General features: G+C 52.0%; 5 protein-coding genes and 1 non-coding gene across 6 annotated transcripts; 3 read left to right on the top strand and 3 right to left on the bottom strand.

The window, feature by feature from the left end:
* Window positions 1-1,113: 1,113 nt before the first annotated feature.
* Window positions 1,114-2,564, top strand: PC9H_006963 (uncharacterized protein; the record flags this gene model as incomplete). The annotated part of the gene is made up of 4 exons (XM_036776500.1): window positions 1,114-1,378; window positions 1,439-1,523; window positions 1,578-1,705; window positions 1,762-2,564. 4 exons carry the CDS (start codon window positions 1,114-1,116, stop codon window positions 2,562-2,564), a joined length of 1,281 nt encoding a protein of 426 aa, XP_036632519.1.
* A 256-nt stretch (window positions 2,565-2,820) lies between these two features.
* Window positions 2,821-3,843, bottom strand: PC9H_006962 (uncharacterized protein; the record flags this gene model as incomplete). Its single annotated transcript, XM_036776499.1, has 3 exons — window positions 2,821-2,852; window positions 2,940-3,260; window positions 3,318-3,843. 3 exons carry the CDS (start codon window positions 3,841-3,843, stop codon window positions 2,821-2,823), a joined length of 879 nt encoding a protein of 292 aa, XP_036632518.1.
* A 581-nt stretch (window positions 3,844-4,424) lies between these two features.
* Window positions 4,425-4,529, top strand: PC9H_006961. Its single transcript has one exon. It is a non-coding gene; the product is annotated as a tRNA-Ser (tRNA).
* A 1,002-nt stretch (window positions 4,530-5,531) lies between these two features.
* PC9H_006960 (uncharacterized protein) lies at window positions 5,532-6,966 on the top strand (the record flags this gene model as incomplete). Its single annotated transcript, XM_036776498.1, has 7 exons — window positions 5,532-5,582; window positions 5,634-5,735; window positions 5,797-5,812; window positions 5,885-5,946; window positions 6,019-6,049; window positions 6,486-6,712; window positions 6,778-6,966. 7 exons carry the CDS (start codon window positions 5,532-5,534, stop codon window positions 6,964-6,966), a joined length of 678 nt encoding a protein of 225 aa, XP_036632517.1.
* A 5,670-nt stretch (window positions 6,967-12,636) lies between these two features.
* Window positions 12,637-14,667, bottom strand: PC9H_006959 (uncharacterized protein; the record flags this gene model as incomplete). The annotated part of the gene is made up of 2 exons (XM_036776497.1): window positions 12,637-14,488; window positions 14,525-14,667. The coding sequence occupies 2 exons, from the start codon at window positions 14,665-14,667 to the stop codon at window positions 12,637-12,639; spliced, it is 1,995 nt and encodes a 664-aa protein (XP_036632516.1).
* A 1,159-nt stretch (window positions 14,668-15,826) lies between these two features.
* On the bottom strand, window positions 15,827-17,184 carry PC9H_006958 (uncharacterized protein; the record flags this gene model as incomplete). Its single annotated transcript, XM_036776496.1, has 2 exons — window positions 15,827-16,651; window positions 16,702-17,184. The coding sequence occupies 2 exons, from the start codon at window positions 17,182-17,184 to the stop codon at window positions 15,827-15,829; spliced, it is 1,308 nt and encodes a 435-aa protein (XP_036632515.1).
* Between the last annotated feature and the right edge of the window lie 643 nt (window positions 17,185-17,827).

Below are 17,827 nucleotides of genomic sequence, written 5' to 3'. Positions count from 1 at the left end.
ATTCCCGAAGCGCGGACGGAGACTATCATCAGCTTCGACAGTGTGTACGAGTGTCTGATTTCAAAATGGACAACGCAGATTTTGCTTCCGACTCCAACGTCTTTTCCCCCAATAGCTACCATGCGTTCGCGTTTCCACCGTTGAAACTGGTGAAATTACCTCGCAGGCCGTTGCGCTAGATACAGTACTGTCTCTTGCTCCGCTGCGTCTTCGGATTTGTTCTCCGGCACTCTGTCGCTCGATACAACACTCCTTCGGCGCTTTATTTGACAGGGAACTCGTAGACGTTTCAAGTGAAATTGGAAAACCCTATCTCATCATTTTCTGGTTTTCCATGGCCGAGTAAGTGGTCTCCTGCTTCGCGACAGAGGGCAACGCGTGACTAAACAAGATCCTTTCCCTGTAGCTTCCTTTCCGTTGCATGTGGTAAACGCTGTGGTGGAGAGACGACGCGCCGAACGTTGGCATACAGTATGGGCAATATTCGCGCATGTTTTAATATTCCATTGACGCCTCGGCCATCCCGGTCAGCAGTTTTAATGTTGGGCAATGTGGTGCAGACCACGTACAAGTCCCATTGTACACACACCATAGCAAGCACTCCTTCAGCCTCAACGATGAATTCGCGCCTTTGTCTATCAGCGTCTACCCTCTTTTCGCGACGACGCAGGGCATGGCACGTGAATTTTGAAGACTTAGGACCCTGCCGACTTCGTCTCCAGAACCTCGGTCGCTCACTACCAACTATCCTGTCATCCGTTGCTGGATAGATCATGTTCATGTGAATACATTGTACAGTTTCTGCTTGACTGATCTCGCAAAACCTGACATCGCCTCGCAGGTTAATGAACCCCGGAGCCGTCTATATAAACTCGTCGGGGTGAGGCATTTGTTCTCCAGCAGTGCCTCGCTTCCTCCTTCAGCAACTGTCTTCACATCTTCGTCAGTGCAGCGCACACTTTCTTTCATCCTTAATCTTTCACCTGCACATCTTTACTTCACTTCTCCACCACTCTTGACCCGAGTCCCACCCCCATCTTAGGCAGTGCCTTTGCATCCGACCCCAACACTCCCTTTTACAAACATTTACTTCTTTTCTTCTATTTTAACAACATGAAGGGCTTCTACCAACTCGTTCTCCTTGCTGCGGCCATCCAGGTTAACGCTCACGGTGTTCTTACCGCTGTTACTGGTGTCAACGGGATCACGGCTCAAGGCTTCGGCGTCGTCGCTACTACACCTCGTACTGGGTCGCGTCGCAACCCCTTCCAGCAGGACTCCAGCATCATCCGTGATCGCGAGATCCAACGAGGAACAACAGGTGCCTGCGGACGAACACTCGCGGGCGGAAACAACAATGTTCAGACCATGCTAGCCAGTACGTTTGACGTCAATATCTGCTCCTGTCTCGATCGATCGATCTGATATATGACATTAGCTGCTGCATCCGCCGGTCTGCCTATGGCTGCCGCTGACGGCTCGGTCACTATGACTCTTCATCAAGTTAACGGCGACGGTGCTGGGTTAGTGCTCACGTTGGCTCCCATCCCAGCTACGTACTAATTCTTGCCTTACAGCCCATATACTTGCCAGGTGTCAGCGGACGCCTCGGGACAGAACTTTGTTGCGATGACCGTGACAACTCAAGTCCCAGGCACAAACTCTCGCAGCAGGACCACTGCCACAGCGTTCCCCCTCGTTGCACGTGAGTGCCCTTGGTCACTATCAATTTAACGTACAAAATCTCATATATGTATTCAGAGATGCCCGCTGGAATGGCTTGCACTGGCGGTCCCAATGGAGACGCATGCCTTGTCCGCTGTCGTAATGCAGCCCGAGCAGGGCCATTCGGTGGCTGCGTTGCTGGTGAGTCGAAACTTTACGAGCCCTCACATTGGCCACTTACCGGATCTTTCATAGTCACCACTGCGAATAGCGGGAATGCTGCAGCTGCCGCTGCCGCTAATGCTACTGCCAACGCAGCAGCGGCAGCCAACGCCAACGCCAACGCCAACGCCAATGCTGCTGCCGCCGCAAATGCTAGTGCTGCAGCAGTTGCCACTCCTGTAGTCGCCGTAGATGCAGCAGCTGCTGCGAACGCCGCCGCGAACGCCGCTGCAGGAGCTGCCACGGCCACCCCTGCCGTTGCCGCTAACGCAGGAGCCGCTGCCAATGGCTCTGCGATCGGCATTGCTGTCAATTCTCCTGCCGTCGCCGCAAACGCAGGCGCTGCCGCCAACGCCGCCGCAGGTGCCGCCGTCACTACTCCCACCGTTACAAACACACTCGCCGTTCCCGTCGCCGCTGCCCCCGTTGACAACACCGCCGCCACAACAGGAACTGTTGCCCCAGCCGTTGTTGTGCGTGCCATTGGCGAAGAGGCCATCCCAGACATTTCTATTGAGGAAGCTGAACTTGCACTTGCTGAAGACCTCGAGCGCCGCGAAGGCGAAGAGGTCGAGGATATCTCGATCGAGGATGCCGAGCTCGCCTTGGCTGAAGATCTTGAACGTCGCGCTGAGCGGGTCAGCCGCTCGCGCATTATTGGACATCGTACCATTTGAGGAGTTGTTAAGTCAACTGTCTCATTCTCTACTCTACTACGGACTCGATTGGTTAGTAGTAATGCTACGGACAGACTAAAACTACAATACTGCGTACGGTAGTCGTGTGGAATTATTTTACGCTACTCGTATGTACTATGAACCCAAAGAACGCTTTAAAAGGTCGAACTCGCGTTTTATAGGCGATCTTACTTGAGGGAGTGGAGGACTCCAGATTTCGTAGAAGAGTTTAGAATTCATGGCTTCGGGTACACTGTTACAGATGCTCTCCAACGACGATGACAAGAGCTGATAAGAATTTACTAGGATCGTTGCGAGAAGTCTAGAACCGGTATACGGGTTTCCATCGCAGAACGTAACACACCAGACACTTACTTTGCTTCAAGCTGGTCGAAGTGAAGCAGTTCGAAGGAAGAAGCCTTCGACACCCGGCGCATTGACGATCAAAAGGACTGGGCGGTGAATGCGTCAAGATGTTCAGCGGGAGCAATGAATGCTGTCTGTAAACGTCGGATCGCTCAGGCTTTTGGTCGCTCCAGATCGAGATGTATCGTTGGCTGATTTCTTCTAATTCACGGTCGAGAATACCTCGACGCTCGAACGCCGCGTATACCAGCTCAATGAGGTAGGCGTCGTAAGCAGCATACTGAAGGAGTTGAACATCAAGTGGTCGTCGAAGCCACAAGCTATGGTTGACTATAATGTACACTGGATTAGATGATTCTGGCGGTGTATGGGCGAGAAAATCAGAACCTTTCGCTTTGTCGTTGTAGCTGACTAGTAACTTCTTGGCGCAATGATCGAGCGAGATGATGTTGTGGACAAGAGTATAGTCCGAAGGGCGAGAAACGGCCCGCGAACGCAACCAAGTTGGATAAAGCCGTACTTGCTCCAAAGGGGTCTGTCCTTGAAGGACCCTCATCCGTATTTCCGCGATTTGCATGTCCAAGGTTTTCCCCAGGTCAACACCATAGGTGTAGTGCAGCTCACAGAAGTCCTTGCGGCCGTCGAAGACGACCTTGACTGGCGTGTCAGCTCTGAGAAGGTTGAAGAGGGGAGTAAGATCGTCGACAGGGAGCTGCATTATGTCGACGATATAAGTGTTCGACGGCGGCTTGCTTCCAATGGGGCGCAAGATTATGATGGATAACGCTCCGCCTACTTCTCCGAGATCAAGTCCTTCTAGGTCAAGGACGACGTGGTTCGCTTCCTGCAGATGGGTCATCGCCTCGGCAAGGGCATCCTTAGAGTTGACGAGGGTGTACTGCAGGGAGGACATACTTTTGAGAGCAGAACAGTTTCAGTTGCTTGCTATAAGGTATACGGTGAAAATGACTTACTCGTTGCAAGGTTTCGACTGAACCTACGCGGGTTGCACTGCAATCAAGCCCCCTTATATACCAGCCATGGCAGTCGGAAAGGGCCTCATGATATGTCCAACAATAGAGCATACATGGCCGAGGATCACAAAAAGGAACGGAAGCCCTTGTATCCAGCCGTGGAAAGTAGATGAGGTCTCGTCCGACATATCTAGCGATAGAGGGTGCATCACATGTCCATTGCCCAAGGATCGCTGAGAAAATGTCCCTACGCAGTAGGAAGTTTAATGAGTTTAGGAAGGTTATTAATGGTGCATGACTCCACCGCACGTTAATCGAGTCCAGACAATTCCCAAGGAAAATTCCTATCAGTACGTTGAAGATAAGTCGGCTTATAGGTTGTGATGTCGCGTTATCCTGAAGAGGAATCGAAGTTCTGCTGCTTCCACTGCAGCAGGAGACATGAAGACCACGCCTAAGTTCGCCGCTAAAGCTGATATTTCATGGGTATATGTATTTACTTAGAGAGACTCATCTTCAAGGCGCTATGGCCGAGTGGTTAAGGCGAGAGATTAGAACGTTTTCCGTTCGTCAAGTAAATATCTCTTCCGGTTTCCGGGCGCAGGTTCAAATCCTGCTGGCGTCGTTGCATCTTCACATATTTTTGTCAACCGTAAACATTAACGCTGCATAGAACTTATGAAGTGCACTGCAGTGTTCCTGTTCGAACTTGGATACATGATATATCGTACGTATATTATTGTTTCATTTACTTCTTGCTTAGGTCCGTTATCACCTGCGGCCGCGTTGTTTGTTAGGTACTAGCTTACTAGATTATACATGCATGGACCGTGTGCTTATTTACCTATCCTACAGTACATATAGTACCTACATACCTACCTAAGAAGACGCAAGTTTCCTCCTCCCTCCGTTGCGTTGCGAAAGCGAGCCCAAGCAGTTGCACGCGGCACTGCTTGGTACGTCCTCCGTCCTCCGTTCCGTTCGTCACGTGGCGTTCAGTTTACGTCTTTCCTTCCTACTTCGTCTTTTGGTTGGGAACACACCCTTCCCAGTCCTCACGCAAGCGCGAATTCATCTTCGCACCTACAGCACAGACACCGTTGGTCCAATCGCCATCCTCTACGTGGAATTCCTTCATATCGACTCTAGTCTAGGGTCCACAGCTTTTCGCCGTCCTACTCTAGGGGGTATTTACGGTCAGTGTTTGCATAACATTTGTTGCTATAGCGATCACGACTCTCACCAAAGTATATCTGCAGACTTGACGGAGGGAAAAGTTGGCCGTTCGGTACCTTACTTGGCCTCCAAGCATGGACACGACGTCTCATTGGTGTGAAGAAGGAAGATATGAGTTGGCAGTCGTCGGCCAGATAGCTCTTGCGCCAAGGGCAATCAACAGGGCATTGCTGACCGCTCCAAGCCATCTGATCTGAGACGCGACAGGGCCGTTCAACATGCGCGTGTACCGATGTTCTTCCCATAATTGAATTCGTCTAGCAAGGTACGCCTCGTCTCTGGCGCCGACCAAAGATAAAAGCCTTGCGGAAAGGACATGGAGTAGGTGCACAATCTTTGCTCTTAACACCTTCGCTTTCTTCCACATCCACACTGAGGCGATTTATTCAAGATGATGTTCAAGACTTTGTCCGCGTTATCGTTCCTGGGTATCGCTCTTGCCGTAAGCTTAACCACCCTTTGAGACGGTTGTATCATCCTTAACTTGCGGAAGTATACACCCGCCCCCGGAGGAACAGCATCCTGCTGGACCTTCCCGCCCGTTTCCACGAGTTCAACGCCATCGCCATCGCCTATCCCGGATGCTCAGCCAGTGGTATGTTCGAATATACCATCCAGTACGCAGTCCAATGCTGACCATAACGCACCTTGGGTAGTGGGCTCAATGCGGCGGTAAGTCTGCTAAGCGTGTCAATCTCCCTTGAGAGCGATATAAGTACTCACTGCGAAGTAAACCACATCTAGGTGTCAATTACGCGGGCCCGACAGTCTGTCAGCCCGGTCTATATTGTCACGAGTACAACGAGGTAAGTACCCGTGACGGGATGCAGGTAATCACTGACTCACCCCGTGCAGTGGTACTCGCAGTGTCTCTACAGTTCGGCCAGTACTACGACGACTCCGCCCACGGTATCTCCTACAGGCATTGTCATCTGCTCTTGAGAGAGTGTCGTGAGACGTCGCGTCCTCGAAGGAGACACTATATACGTCGTAAACCGGTTGTCTAGATCGAAGATAAGATATATGGACTACTATATATGAAGATGCGAGAGACGTGGCGATACTGACCTGGCTGACGGTGGCTGACGGCTGTGCCTGAAGGATAATCGGACAAATATGTCCTCGAGCCGATAATCCTCCTCTAAGTCTCAGACGGCTTGTAAAGATATAAACTAGCTGCACTCACTGCATCGCGTTGAACACTAAGCATACCTCCCATTCTAAAACATGAAACTGATCCAGACGTCTCTCGTCGTGTTGTCGCTTCTGAAAGCATCGTTTGCAGTAAGTCTTTGTCGACGGTGCTTGACGAAAGTCGACGAACCTATTCTTTGTCCCTCCCCAGTGTACGGAATCGAGCAACTCGACTGCCACGCCATCTTCATCCCCTCCCCTGGGTTCAACGGGGACAGCGACGTGTTGGACGGTGACGATAACCCCGACGGCTACCCCAACATACGTCCTTCCTATCCCAGACGCCGTGCCATTGGTGAGTTGTCGTCGTCATGCGCCATAGATCTTCACGCACCTCATTCTGACCACCGTCGCCCGAATAGTACCAGCAATGCGGCGGTAAGTCAAGCTCGTCGCTTTTCTGGTTATTGTCCCACTAAATCTCGAGACCTTGAATTTGACAGGCGAAGGCTACGCGGGCCAAACTGTGTGCATCCCCGGTGCATATTGCCATGAGCATAACCAGTGGTACTCGCAGTGCCTTCCGGTCGTGGCAACGTCAACAGGCACGACTCAACCGCCGCAGACAGCCGTCGTTTGCACGTAATTCGTCCTTCAGGGAGAGGAACTATCATATCAGTACATACAAGTAGGATACGGCACACGAGACGCTTACTCTATTCGTACAACTCATTGTGATGAACGAAGCGTTGGTCTTGAACTTGTGGTCGCTTGAGAAGCTGTCGACTTGCCCAAGCGACGCGCCGAGTCCCGTTTCAGAGAGAAGCCGCAGTCAAACTACAGGACGTGAGGATCCAAAATCAGATCGGGCTAGGAAAGACTGATCTCACTATTGCTCGAAGAAAGGACAATCAATCATATTCTGGAGAGGCGATGGGGATCTTCTGAGTCCACACACACAGCTTCACAAAGCGATCAAACGCACCAGTGATATCCACCTAGAAGAATTTCAAGGGATGGTCAGGCGTTACGCAGTGCGCAGCACCGCAGCTACATTCCATTCAAACTTCGTATCAATTCATTTATGTCTTCTCTCCGATGTGAAATGCTGGGAGGCCAACCCAGCAGTACCTACTACTCACGCCTTAGCGACAAATACCACGCCTTTCGTAGTATCCTACGGCATCCACCGTTGGGGCTGGAAGATGAATCAAAAACTGCGAGTTAAAGCTGACATATATACGTACATAAGGCGGAGGTGCAAGCAACCTCAATCAGTAGGTCTACGAATCTATGATGAGTCCAGCTGCTTTGCACCTATTCAGATCTCCAAAATCTTGGCCTCTGAGTAGGACCGGTCTTGTTTTGAGGAGATTTATCGTTCGAATGACAGCGCATTGTCGCAATTCAGCTCGAGTTCAGCTCCTACTGGCCGTTCACCATATCACATGACCGAGATGCACAGGGGCCAGGAGCCATCCATTACTTTATTCCTCCTTCATGTCCGTTGTTCGAAATACAGGCGTCGTACCAGACCCAGCGGTATACGTAGAAAATTCCGATACTGTAGGTACGCCGCCGGTTACGAGCGTGGAAGCGAGGGTGGAGGGAGATGCTCCGAAAGACGGAACGAGGTCGTTAGGTCGTAGAGGAGGAGAGGCGTGAGAGGACGGGAAGACACAAGGCCTACTAACGCCGCGTGCGCTTGGTGGACTCGGAATCGGACTCGCAGAGAGGTAACTGTGTTATTATGATCGTAGTACCGTAGCTTTATATACAACAATACACGAGGCTAGTAGTAATTTAAAACGAGGAATCAGCATTCCTCAGTAAGTAAATGTAAGGTAAGGGATACATAAGAAAGACACCCAGATACTTATCTAGCCGGCGCGCAGCAGCTCGTGTCGAGTGCTCCGGCCGTCGTAATGGGAAGTAAACGTACAGTGCTTTCGTTGACAATAGACCGTATATCCGACGTTGGTTGGATCGCCAACCCTACATCTCCCGGGGTCCTTTAGAAGTTGACCCTCCGTGGTCAACACCAGGTTCAACCAGCGTTCGAGCTTCCATCTCGTTTGGAGTGTGCGCGTATAGAACCGATGCGTGATGTGGTCGTGAGCGTGTAATACCGTGAACATCCCATTGTTGTCCCGTTAACCGCGTTCGCGTGATATGATGATGCGATGCGAGCCGCGAGTGATGTGAGAGGGAGGGAGGGAGGGATATGATGTTTGAAGACGACGGCAGCGGTACTGTACCAGTAACGTCTACAGTTTTCGACGTGCTGGTCCTTGGTGGTAGCCGGAGTACCGTCGTCTCGGGTACTGCTCGTGATGGTTGCAGTCGGTTCGATCTGCGCTGCAGTCGCTTTCGGAAAAAGAGTACGGTCGTTGTGGAGGCGAGTAAGAGGGCTGGGAACGTTCGACGTTGATGCGTAAGCCTAGCTGGCTAGCTTCATCGTGAACTGGTGGTGGTGTTATTCCCGGAGTCGCGCCTGACCATAGTTTTGAAAGGACCGCGATCTTGTGCGAGAGGAGTCTTGACGTGGTGTAATACCTGCTGTCAAGGCACGGGGGTGACCTAGGAAGAGAAGGGAAGGGTAAGAGGATGGATGTAAGGTAAGAGGGGGGGCAGGATTAAGAAAGGGATCCAGTACGAACAAAGGAGAAACACATATACAACTATATCTATGTTATGTAGATTATGATTGTTTTGGTGTTTTTGATTTGTAAGTAATGAGGTGGGGTTTGGAGAGAAGAGACAAAGAGATTGCGAGAAAAGGTGGATGGATGATGTAGTACGTAGATGAGAGAGAACAGGGGAGCGAAGAAAAAGAAAGGGGAAGAGGGGTTTTACGAATTAATCAAGTTCGTCGGTGGATGGAATGGGGGTAGGTAATTGATCTGGGTTGCGTGGAAAGTAGGGGACGAGGCGATTGGTGGAGTAGCGATGTTTGGAAACGGTGCCATCTAGTTCCATGAGCTCGTAGGTGCCGGCTGCTTTTTGGCGAACGACGCGCAATGGTCCGAAGTATCTAGCGCGATATTTTCCCGACAAGTCCTTGTCGCGCGCGGCGTCTCGGACGAGGACGAGATCGCCTGGTTTGAACTTGAATGTCCGGATTACTTCGGCGTACTTCTTCTCGAATTCTTGGACGCTTCGAAGGCGAGCTTTGAGGACTCGTTGCTTCATTAATTCGATGTCGGCGGGTCGTTTTTGTAGCTGTCGTGCCCGGTGAGCAAGGAGTTCGTTGGTAGTAAGATCCTGCGAGGGTAAAGGAACAAGGTGAGTAGCTTCGTGTACATCTAGTGGGAGGATCGGTTCCGTCCCATGAACCATGTAGTACGGCGAGTAGCCTGTTGCTTTGTTGATCGTTACTCGTTCTGCCCAAAATACCGCTGGTGCGACGTCCAGCCATTTCCGTTCGTTGTGCTTCGTCATCTTAGCTAACGCTTCCCGTACATCCCGATGTCTTCGTTCGACGAGGCCGTTCGATTTGGAGTTGTATGGCGATATCCGAATGTGGTTGATGCCGTAGCGTTTGGCGAGCCAGTCGAGAGCTGCGACATAAGGTGTGCCATTGTCAGTAACGATCTCGGAGATAGCTCCCCATCTGCAGAGGATTTCCTCGAATATGAACGACCCTATTGCTCTCGCCGTCTCCTTTCGAAGAGGCCGCCATTCAGGCCATCCCGTAAGCGAACAGCGTGCATGTACGAGGTGTTCATACTGATTGTACTTGGGGAGGCGCATGGTATCGATGTGGACGCGGTGGAATAGGCCGGCGGGGATTGTTGGTGTTGGTGGAATAAAGTACTTGGCCATGGAGCGCACTTGGCATTCGTGGCAGGTATTGAGGTACCATTTCACGTCTCTGTCGAGTCCTGGCCACCAGAATCGTTCCAGTAACCGCGTTCGGACTACGAACTTTCCTTTGTGCCCTAGCTCGTCATGTACTTGCCGTAAGAGTTCGAGTCGTCGTCCATAAGGTACGTAGATCCGATGCTTGCCGTCTATTGACTTCTTCCAGAGTTTGCCTTCGCGAATGAAAAAGTCGAGGACCGTTCGGAGGAACCGTGTCTTGAGTACTGGAGTCGATATCTTCTTGGGTAACTGGTGAGTTCGCAGGAATTCTTCGACGTCGATCATCCTTTGGTCCTGTTCAAGGTCTTGCTTTATTCGGGGAATGGTTGTCGTGTCGGCTGGGAGTGTCGTTGAAAAGATCGAAGGGGTTGGGATATCGAGGTTTTGCCGCGATGATTGTGGCGGCGGAAGAGATTGATCCTGTATGACGAACATAAAACCGTCAGCTTCGCTAATATACCCTTCTACATCTGCTGGTGGATCTTCTTTAGCTCGTGGTCGTCGTGATAGTCCATCTGCTGGTGCATGATCTTTAGCCGGTACGTGGCGTAGCTTGAAATCAAAGTTCAGTATGCCTGCTATCCAGCGATTGAGTGTCGCGTTAGGGTGGATGTCAGGGTTATTGATCATCCCCTTGATATACTTAGCGTCGACCTCAACCGTAAGATTCTTAACGCCAATGATCCATAACTTGACCGCATTCAGGGCACGGAAGAGTCCATAAAGTTCGAGCTTCGCTTGAGAGTAACGAGCTTCGCGATCGTTCCAGGTGATGCTGCCGAACCGTGAGGGATATCGTCGGCCGTCGTCGCCCATTTGCGAAAGGATGTAGCCAACCGCAATGTTTGATGAGTCGACCGCAAGGATGACTTCGTTGTCGCTCTTGTAATTGATCGCACGGATTGCGGGGGAGGTGATTGCCAGTCGCTTCAGCGTGTCCATCGCGTTCTGCTGTTCAGGACCCCATACGAACTCCGTATCCTTCTTGGTGAGCTGTACGAGGGGCTTCGCATATGACGCAAAGTTCTTGATGAAGATGCGGATGACGCCTAAGGTTCCTAGAAAACCACGAACTTCTGTTAGCGTAGTACACGGGGGCCAGTCCTTAATCTTTTGGACGCGAGTTTCGTCCGGTTCTCTGCCATTATATGTGCATATGTGCCCTACAATGTCAGCGCGTTGCAAACACATTCGAAGCTTGATGCCGCTGATAGTGGCACCGAACTTGAGCAACCGATGAGCTATTCGAGCCATGTTCGTGAGGTGCTCGTATACAAACCGTCGAATGCCTGGGTTCTCGGGAAGAACCTCGTATCCGCCGGTAGGTAACTCGTATCGTGTCTTGGGGCCTTTGACTGGAATGTCGTCCATGAATGGGTCCGTAACGTGAGGGATTTCGTCGCGGAGGATGAAGGTGATGTCGCCTTGCTGAACCTGTGGGGAGTTAGTATATCCCATTGGCATCTTCGTCAGTCGTAATGCACCTAACGGCGTCTGAAACGTAGTCATGTCGCGTGATCGCTCATCGAGCTTTTGTTGGTCATACCCAACAAATAGATCATACAGACCGTAGCATCCTCGTCCGCCGAAGGACTCAGCAAAGGGCTCGACTCGTGGTAGAGACGCCGAATCCTTGATAGCTACTGCGTTGAGCGGCTGGAGATCGTGTACGAGCCGCAGAGATTTGCCGTCCTTCTTGAGAACGCAAAACCACCGCGACCGATATGATGAACTTGATGGTTCGTATACGCCGCTTGCCATTTTCGCCTTGATGATTCGTATGAATTCTTCGTAAAGACCGGGGGGAATGGGCATGTTCTTCAACACCCATGGTACGTGTTCTATAACTGGCATTAGTACGGGGGGTAAGTATTCATCCTTGAGAGCTCCTTTCTCGGATTCATCCCAAGCGAACGCCATCTCGTTTGCGCGGATGATGTAATGGATGAGATTGACTTCGTCTGGCCATAGCCAGCCTTCTGGATCGATATTCTGTTTATCGTGCCGTTCTTGAGTATACCGTGATCCTGGCTCGAACCTTGGTGGATTCTTTGGCGGCGGTCGGAAATCGTCGAGAATGTTGGGTGGTTCCTTGCGTACGATTCGGAATTCTTCAGGTAGTGTCGTGGCGACCGGTTTGACACGTCTGGCTGCCGGTTTATAGATCTTCTTTGCCGAAATGAAAGTCGCTGCGTTGGTTTCGGTGGAGATAGAACTAAAAAGGTTAGCTAGCGCATCGACATCATTCCATGAGAACTCGGTATAAAATCCGCTCCGAGTAACACCATTCTCGGTGATCAGCACATATCCTTCAGATACGGCCGTCTGAGTAGGGGCTTTATCGTCATGCGCGGGGAAAAGGAATTGGACAGGGGATGTCATGGTAGTGGATGGAATGAATGTATGTACAGAAGGAGTGGTAGGTGGTGGTGGATTTAAGTCCGTTGCGAAGTTACCTGTTGCCTGTTGCGAAACCTGGTGAAGTGCGTTGTCTCCCCTTAAAGGCTCATCGACTTGTGAAAAGCTTCGCACTGTTCAACTGGCTCTGGGGGTCGTCTCAGTCGTAAGCCTGTCGGAATCATCTGCCGGTGTCCTGTCGTTGAATCTCGTAATGTGATGTCGCTACGTCCGTCTGGGTAATCCTGGGTGATAGCCGACAATACACAGTGAAATGGTCGTCCGAGGAGGATGTCGTATGGCGCGTTTTCGACGATCTGGAAATGTACGTATATCCGTATGCCGGCGACATCGAACCGAACATTCTTGAATAAACCTAAAGTCTTATCCCGAGAGCTGTTAGCTGATTCCATAGTACATCCTTCGTCTAAAGAAACCCCCATGTTAAGGAGTTCCCAGACGCCGCGCCGCATCGCAACTATCTCAGATCCTGAGTCAACAATGGCCTCTACGCGCAGCTTTTCTTCGATGACCGGATAGATTACTCGCAAGGGTTCGATTGAGCGGGCCGAGGCAATAGCGTTGTGAAAGGACTGGACGACGGGGACCTTGACATTGTCATCGACTTGATAGAGTGATGCGATGCCGGCGTCATCGTCTTCGTCTTGCGTTTCTGGCGCTTTACAGTGTTCGCAGGTGTGAATGGTGACCGTTGCCTCCTGGGGGACTCGCTTGGGCTGCAGTTGCTCTCGAATGCCCTTGCGTACGTCGGGGGCTATGGCTAGCAACTCCTTCATGTTCATCTGCACCGTTCCTTGCAGCGCTCGTTGAATAACCGCATCTACAATCTTTGGGTCTTCAATACTTGACTGATATCTGTGGGAGGTACGAGGGTTAGTAGCCGTGTCTTGCGTGATTGTTGCCGATGCTGTCGGGTTTCGCGGCTCTTTCTTGGTGCGATTGACGCCGTTCGCAAGTATTTGCCGTAGATTTGCTACCTCGGAGCTAGATAACTGGTACGCATTTGTTAGTTCCGCTACTTTTGCGTCAGTGTCCGAATCCGCTGTTTGTACGTGGCTGACAGTAACAATATTAGATGACGCCGTTGCCGTAGAAGTTGTTCGGTGACCAGGGTTGTCGATGTGCCAATTGTCGATCTGTTCTTTGAGGAATGTTCCTCGCATGGCGCGGTTGATTTCTATTCCTGTCGGCGTCGCATACTTATTGTTCTCGTTTCGTTTCATCAGACCTTCGCTTTCGTACCGACGCGCCTCATTGCAGAATCGCAGATAGTGGTCTTGTCCGCCGCAAAAGAGGCATCCTGATGGTCGTGGGGGTCGTAACGCTGGTGCCGTGGTCGCCGTTTGTTGCGGAGCCTGTGAAGTCGATGGAGTCGCTGGTGCCGCCGCTACTCGTTGCTGAGAGAGTTGAGAGACGAACTGGGACATCGCTTCTTGGACTGCAGTTCGCATCATGAGCTGGAAATCAGGTTCGGTTTTGACGGCTGTCGCTGGTGGCGGTGTGCTGCCTGAGCGGACGGTTGATGCTTTCGTGAGGCCTAGTCCGCCGTTGTAGATGAAAAGTAACGCCTTGTAGACGTTCTGCAGCGTGTATACCTCTTTTCGCGCCTTCTTGGGCTCCCAGGCGAGAAGGATGTTGTCTACCTTCGCGATGATGTCTTCTGGAAACGGACTGAGGAAGTAGTCGACCGCTTGGCGGGTGCTAACGGTTTCCGATTCCTGTAATGTTACCACGAGGTTAGTAAACTTGCGCTGATATTGACCTAGCTTCGGGACCGTCATGACTGCGATCTTGGATGTTTCTTCGATGAGTTGGAGGAGTTCTGAGAGGTCTGCTGTTTCGCTGTCCCGCGAACCAGGGTATTGCTCATAGATGGCATTCTTGAATTCGTTCCAGTTGTCGAGGTGCTCCTTTGCGATGCGGGCCCATGTCCTATACTCAGTGGTTCCAACGTATCAGCACGCATACATTACCTTTGCTCGGTCATCTATGTCCGGTATCCTTTCTGCATGGCGGTCTAGTTCGTCAAAGAACCTTTCCAGGGTTTCAGGATCTCCGGTGTAGCTCGGCGCCCTGCTCTGGCCCGGGTCTGGCATCGTATACTCTGGCATCTTGACTACTGGTGTTGAGGCGCGCTGTGGAGAGAAGGTGAGTGATCTATTTGGCTCTAAAGATCGATTGAAGGAGTTGTGGGGTTCCGGAGATAAGGTACGCGATCGAGAGGGAAGGAAAAGGCGGGGTCCGGGACTTTCTGGGAGGGGTATGAACTGGTGCGGCGAGGCTGGTGATCCAATTGGACTGGCTATCTGGCCGACCGATCCCGTACTTGATGAACGTGTGGTAGCGTCGCGATAGTCGTGAAAGTCGTAAGTCCACTCCGCTGGTCGAAGACGGGGGCTGCTGTCTCGATTTTGCTCAATGGTGACCTTCTTGACCTATGGAATTGATGTCTTTTTGGATCCCTCGCGGTGGGCTCCAAAATTGTAGGTACGCCGCCGGTTACGAGCGTGGAAGCGAGGGTGGAGGGAGATGCTCCGAAAGACGGAACGAGGTCGTTAGGTCGTAGAGGAGGAGAGGCGTGAGAGGACGGGAAGACACAAGGCCTACTAACGCCGCGTGCGCTTGGTGGACTCGGAATCGGACTCGCAGAGAGGTAACTGTGTTATTATGATCGTAGTACCGTAGCTTTATATACAACAATACACGAGGCTAGTAGTAATTTAAAACGAGGAATCAGCATTCCTCAGTAAGTAAATGTAAGGTAAGGGATACATAAGAAAGACACCCAGATACTTATCTAGCCGGCGCGCAGCAGCTCGTGTCGAGTGCTCCGGCCGTCGTAATGGGAAGTAAACGTACAGTGCTTTCGTTGACAATAGACCGTATATCCGACGTTGGTTGGATCGCCAACCCTACAATACTGATCATGAGCGCCGAGTGGGCGACTGTAGCCGCGCATACGCCCGAGGCAGTGCTTCAGGCCTTCAGGTGTCGTCCTCCACTACCACCCACACGCGAGTCAATATCTCACGCAACAAGTCCACTTCCTCGCACAGTAAGCAGCTAAACAGCGCGTCCACCGTGGTCATTATCCTATACCGATAAATGTAATAAAACCTCCAGAACCCCACTATCGACAAGCCGGCGAGCGCTCCCAAAGAGATCTGACACTTCTTTACGACACCAGACATTCATATATTCCATACATATGACAGCGAGAGCTATACGTGTAAGAGCCTACGAGAGTAGATATGCAGTAGGTGGGATGTATTATGGGGATGAAGATGCCGAGTGGCCTTCGTGGTGATTTCTGTGGGTAATTGGCTCGTAATGGCTGCTGTACGCCGAGGACTGCGCTGCGCCGTATCCCATCGTCGGCATTGCATCCAGCTTCAGGTTGCTTCGCGAACGCGCGAGGACTTCCGACGCGACGTCGGACCCGAACTGCTCGGCGAGTTGGTTGGCATAGTTATCCATGATCACAGCCATGCTGTTCATGCTCAGACGGTATGCCTTGGGCATCATGCCCTTGCCGAAGCGGTACGTGACGTGGTTCGAGCACAGAAGCCCGATGATCATCACCGCCAAGTGGAGCGGCACCAGCGCAAACGCCACGACGTACCACCGCTGCAGCACCACGCGCTCGAACTCGATGTACGGCCGCTTGCACCCCGGGAGGATGCTGCGCGCGTAGCACGTCGCCGTCACGGTCGCCTCGACGAACGGGCTGAAGTACCCGCAGCACCCGAGCTGCGTCTGGATGCGCATCCGCCCTTGCGCCCCGAGGTCCCTGCTCCATTGCGCGTTGATCTTGCCCTCGAGGTTGAAGGTGTGCTTCTTGTAGGTGATGTACCCGGGCACGACGAGGAAGGCGAAGCAGATCCAGAGCAGGAAGGAGTAGACGGCGAGGAACATGCGGTTGTTGAGGAGGATGCCCGCCCACCCGATCAGGGAGGTGGCGATGCCGAGGGAGGCGGCGATGGTGGAGGTAACTAGCTCGGGGACATTCCCGACGCGAACGACGTCGGCGTTGGTCCAGATGTTGAACCAGGTGAGCAAGCAGAAGATCAGTCCGATGAGCGAATAAGCAGAGAGCTATGGGGGGTCAACAAAGCGGGTAAGATGGTATGAGGAATTTCACGCACGAGGACGTTGGCAACGAAGAGCAGCCACTTGAATCTGTTCCATCGCCCTTTGGGTCGAGTGCGCCCGCCCTCCTTGCCGAACCAGCCGCTAGTCACTCCATCGTAGTCTTCGTCGTTCTCACCAGGCATACGAGCCTCGCCGCTTCTAAATGCCTCGACGCCTCCGCCCATCTTCGGGAGTGCGGCACCGCCTTTGCCCTTGCGCCTTCTGCCGCCCGGCGACACCAGCGCTGTGGAGAATTTTGAAGGAAGGTAGTTGACGCTAAGTGAGACGCTGCTGCTGTCGCGCACAGGCGAATGGCCCCCTGACAACGACGACTGGGAGCCGCCAGCAGCTAGGAAAGGAGGGTTTGGGCGGTCGAGAGGAGCGTTCATGTCGCCCAGCATATGCCTTGTCGAGGCCGTGGAATTTGCGTGTGAAGCAACGGAGTCCCGTCTAGAAGGGCTTGTATTAGGTTGAGGAAGTGAATGAGACCCAGACATCAATTTGGGTGTTCGTACGAGTTATCAGACATCTACGAAACAGTGAAACAAATCAGTGCTGCGGGAATTGGGGGGAGGCGAAAAGAAGTGATGGGCGCCTGGAGTTGCTGTATGACCAACATTAGTGTTGCGGAAAATTGGTCCGTGGTCTGTTTCGCAGGGCGGGAAATAGAAAGCCTGCAAAGGGCCTGAGATTTGCGGGGAAATTTTCTGCAAATTTGCGGCGCGTAGCGCCGGGCGAAAATTTGGCAAATTTGCAGCAAATTTGCTCAATTTAGCACCTGTGAAATTGCAAAGTTGGTGTGAAATTGGGTACACGTAGTTGCGAAGTACAGGTTGTTCACTACGCCCACACCCTTAGCCATGCATCATCATCTGGGACGACATTATATGCGGGGCCTGCCTCATCTAGAGCTCGTTCCATGGACTCTAATACTTGCGAGGACTCATCCGACGTTTCCGACTGCAACACGCTATCAGCAAGTACATGAAGGTACTTGCTGACATCAAATTCGTCTTCGAGATCAAATCGGACACCTCGAACATTGACCAGCACATCGCTTCGAAGGCTCGGTAGCCCACCATCCAACCACGCTAATCCATCAGGATGATTTTCGCAGCGCAGCTCAGACTCGTCTGATGA

This window comes from Pleurotus ostreatus (assembly GCF_014466165.1).
Source record: "Pleurotus ostreatus strain PC9 chromosome Unknown scaffold_4, whole genome shotgun sequence".
Lineage (NCBI taxonomy): Eukaryota > Fungi > Basidiomycota > Agaricomycetes > Agaricales > Pleurotaceae > Pleurotus > Pleurotus ostreatus.
Note: the sequence above shows the minus strand (reverse complement) of the source record. Positions and strands in the feature narration are given on the sequence as shown.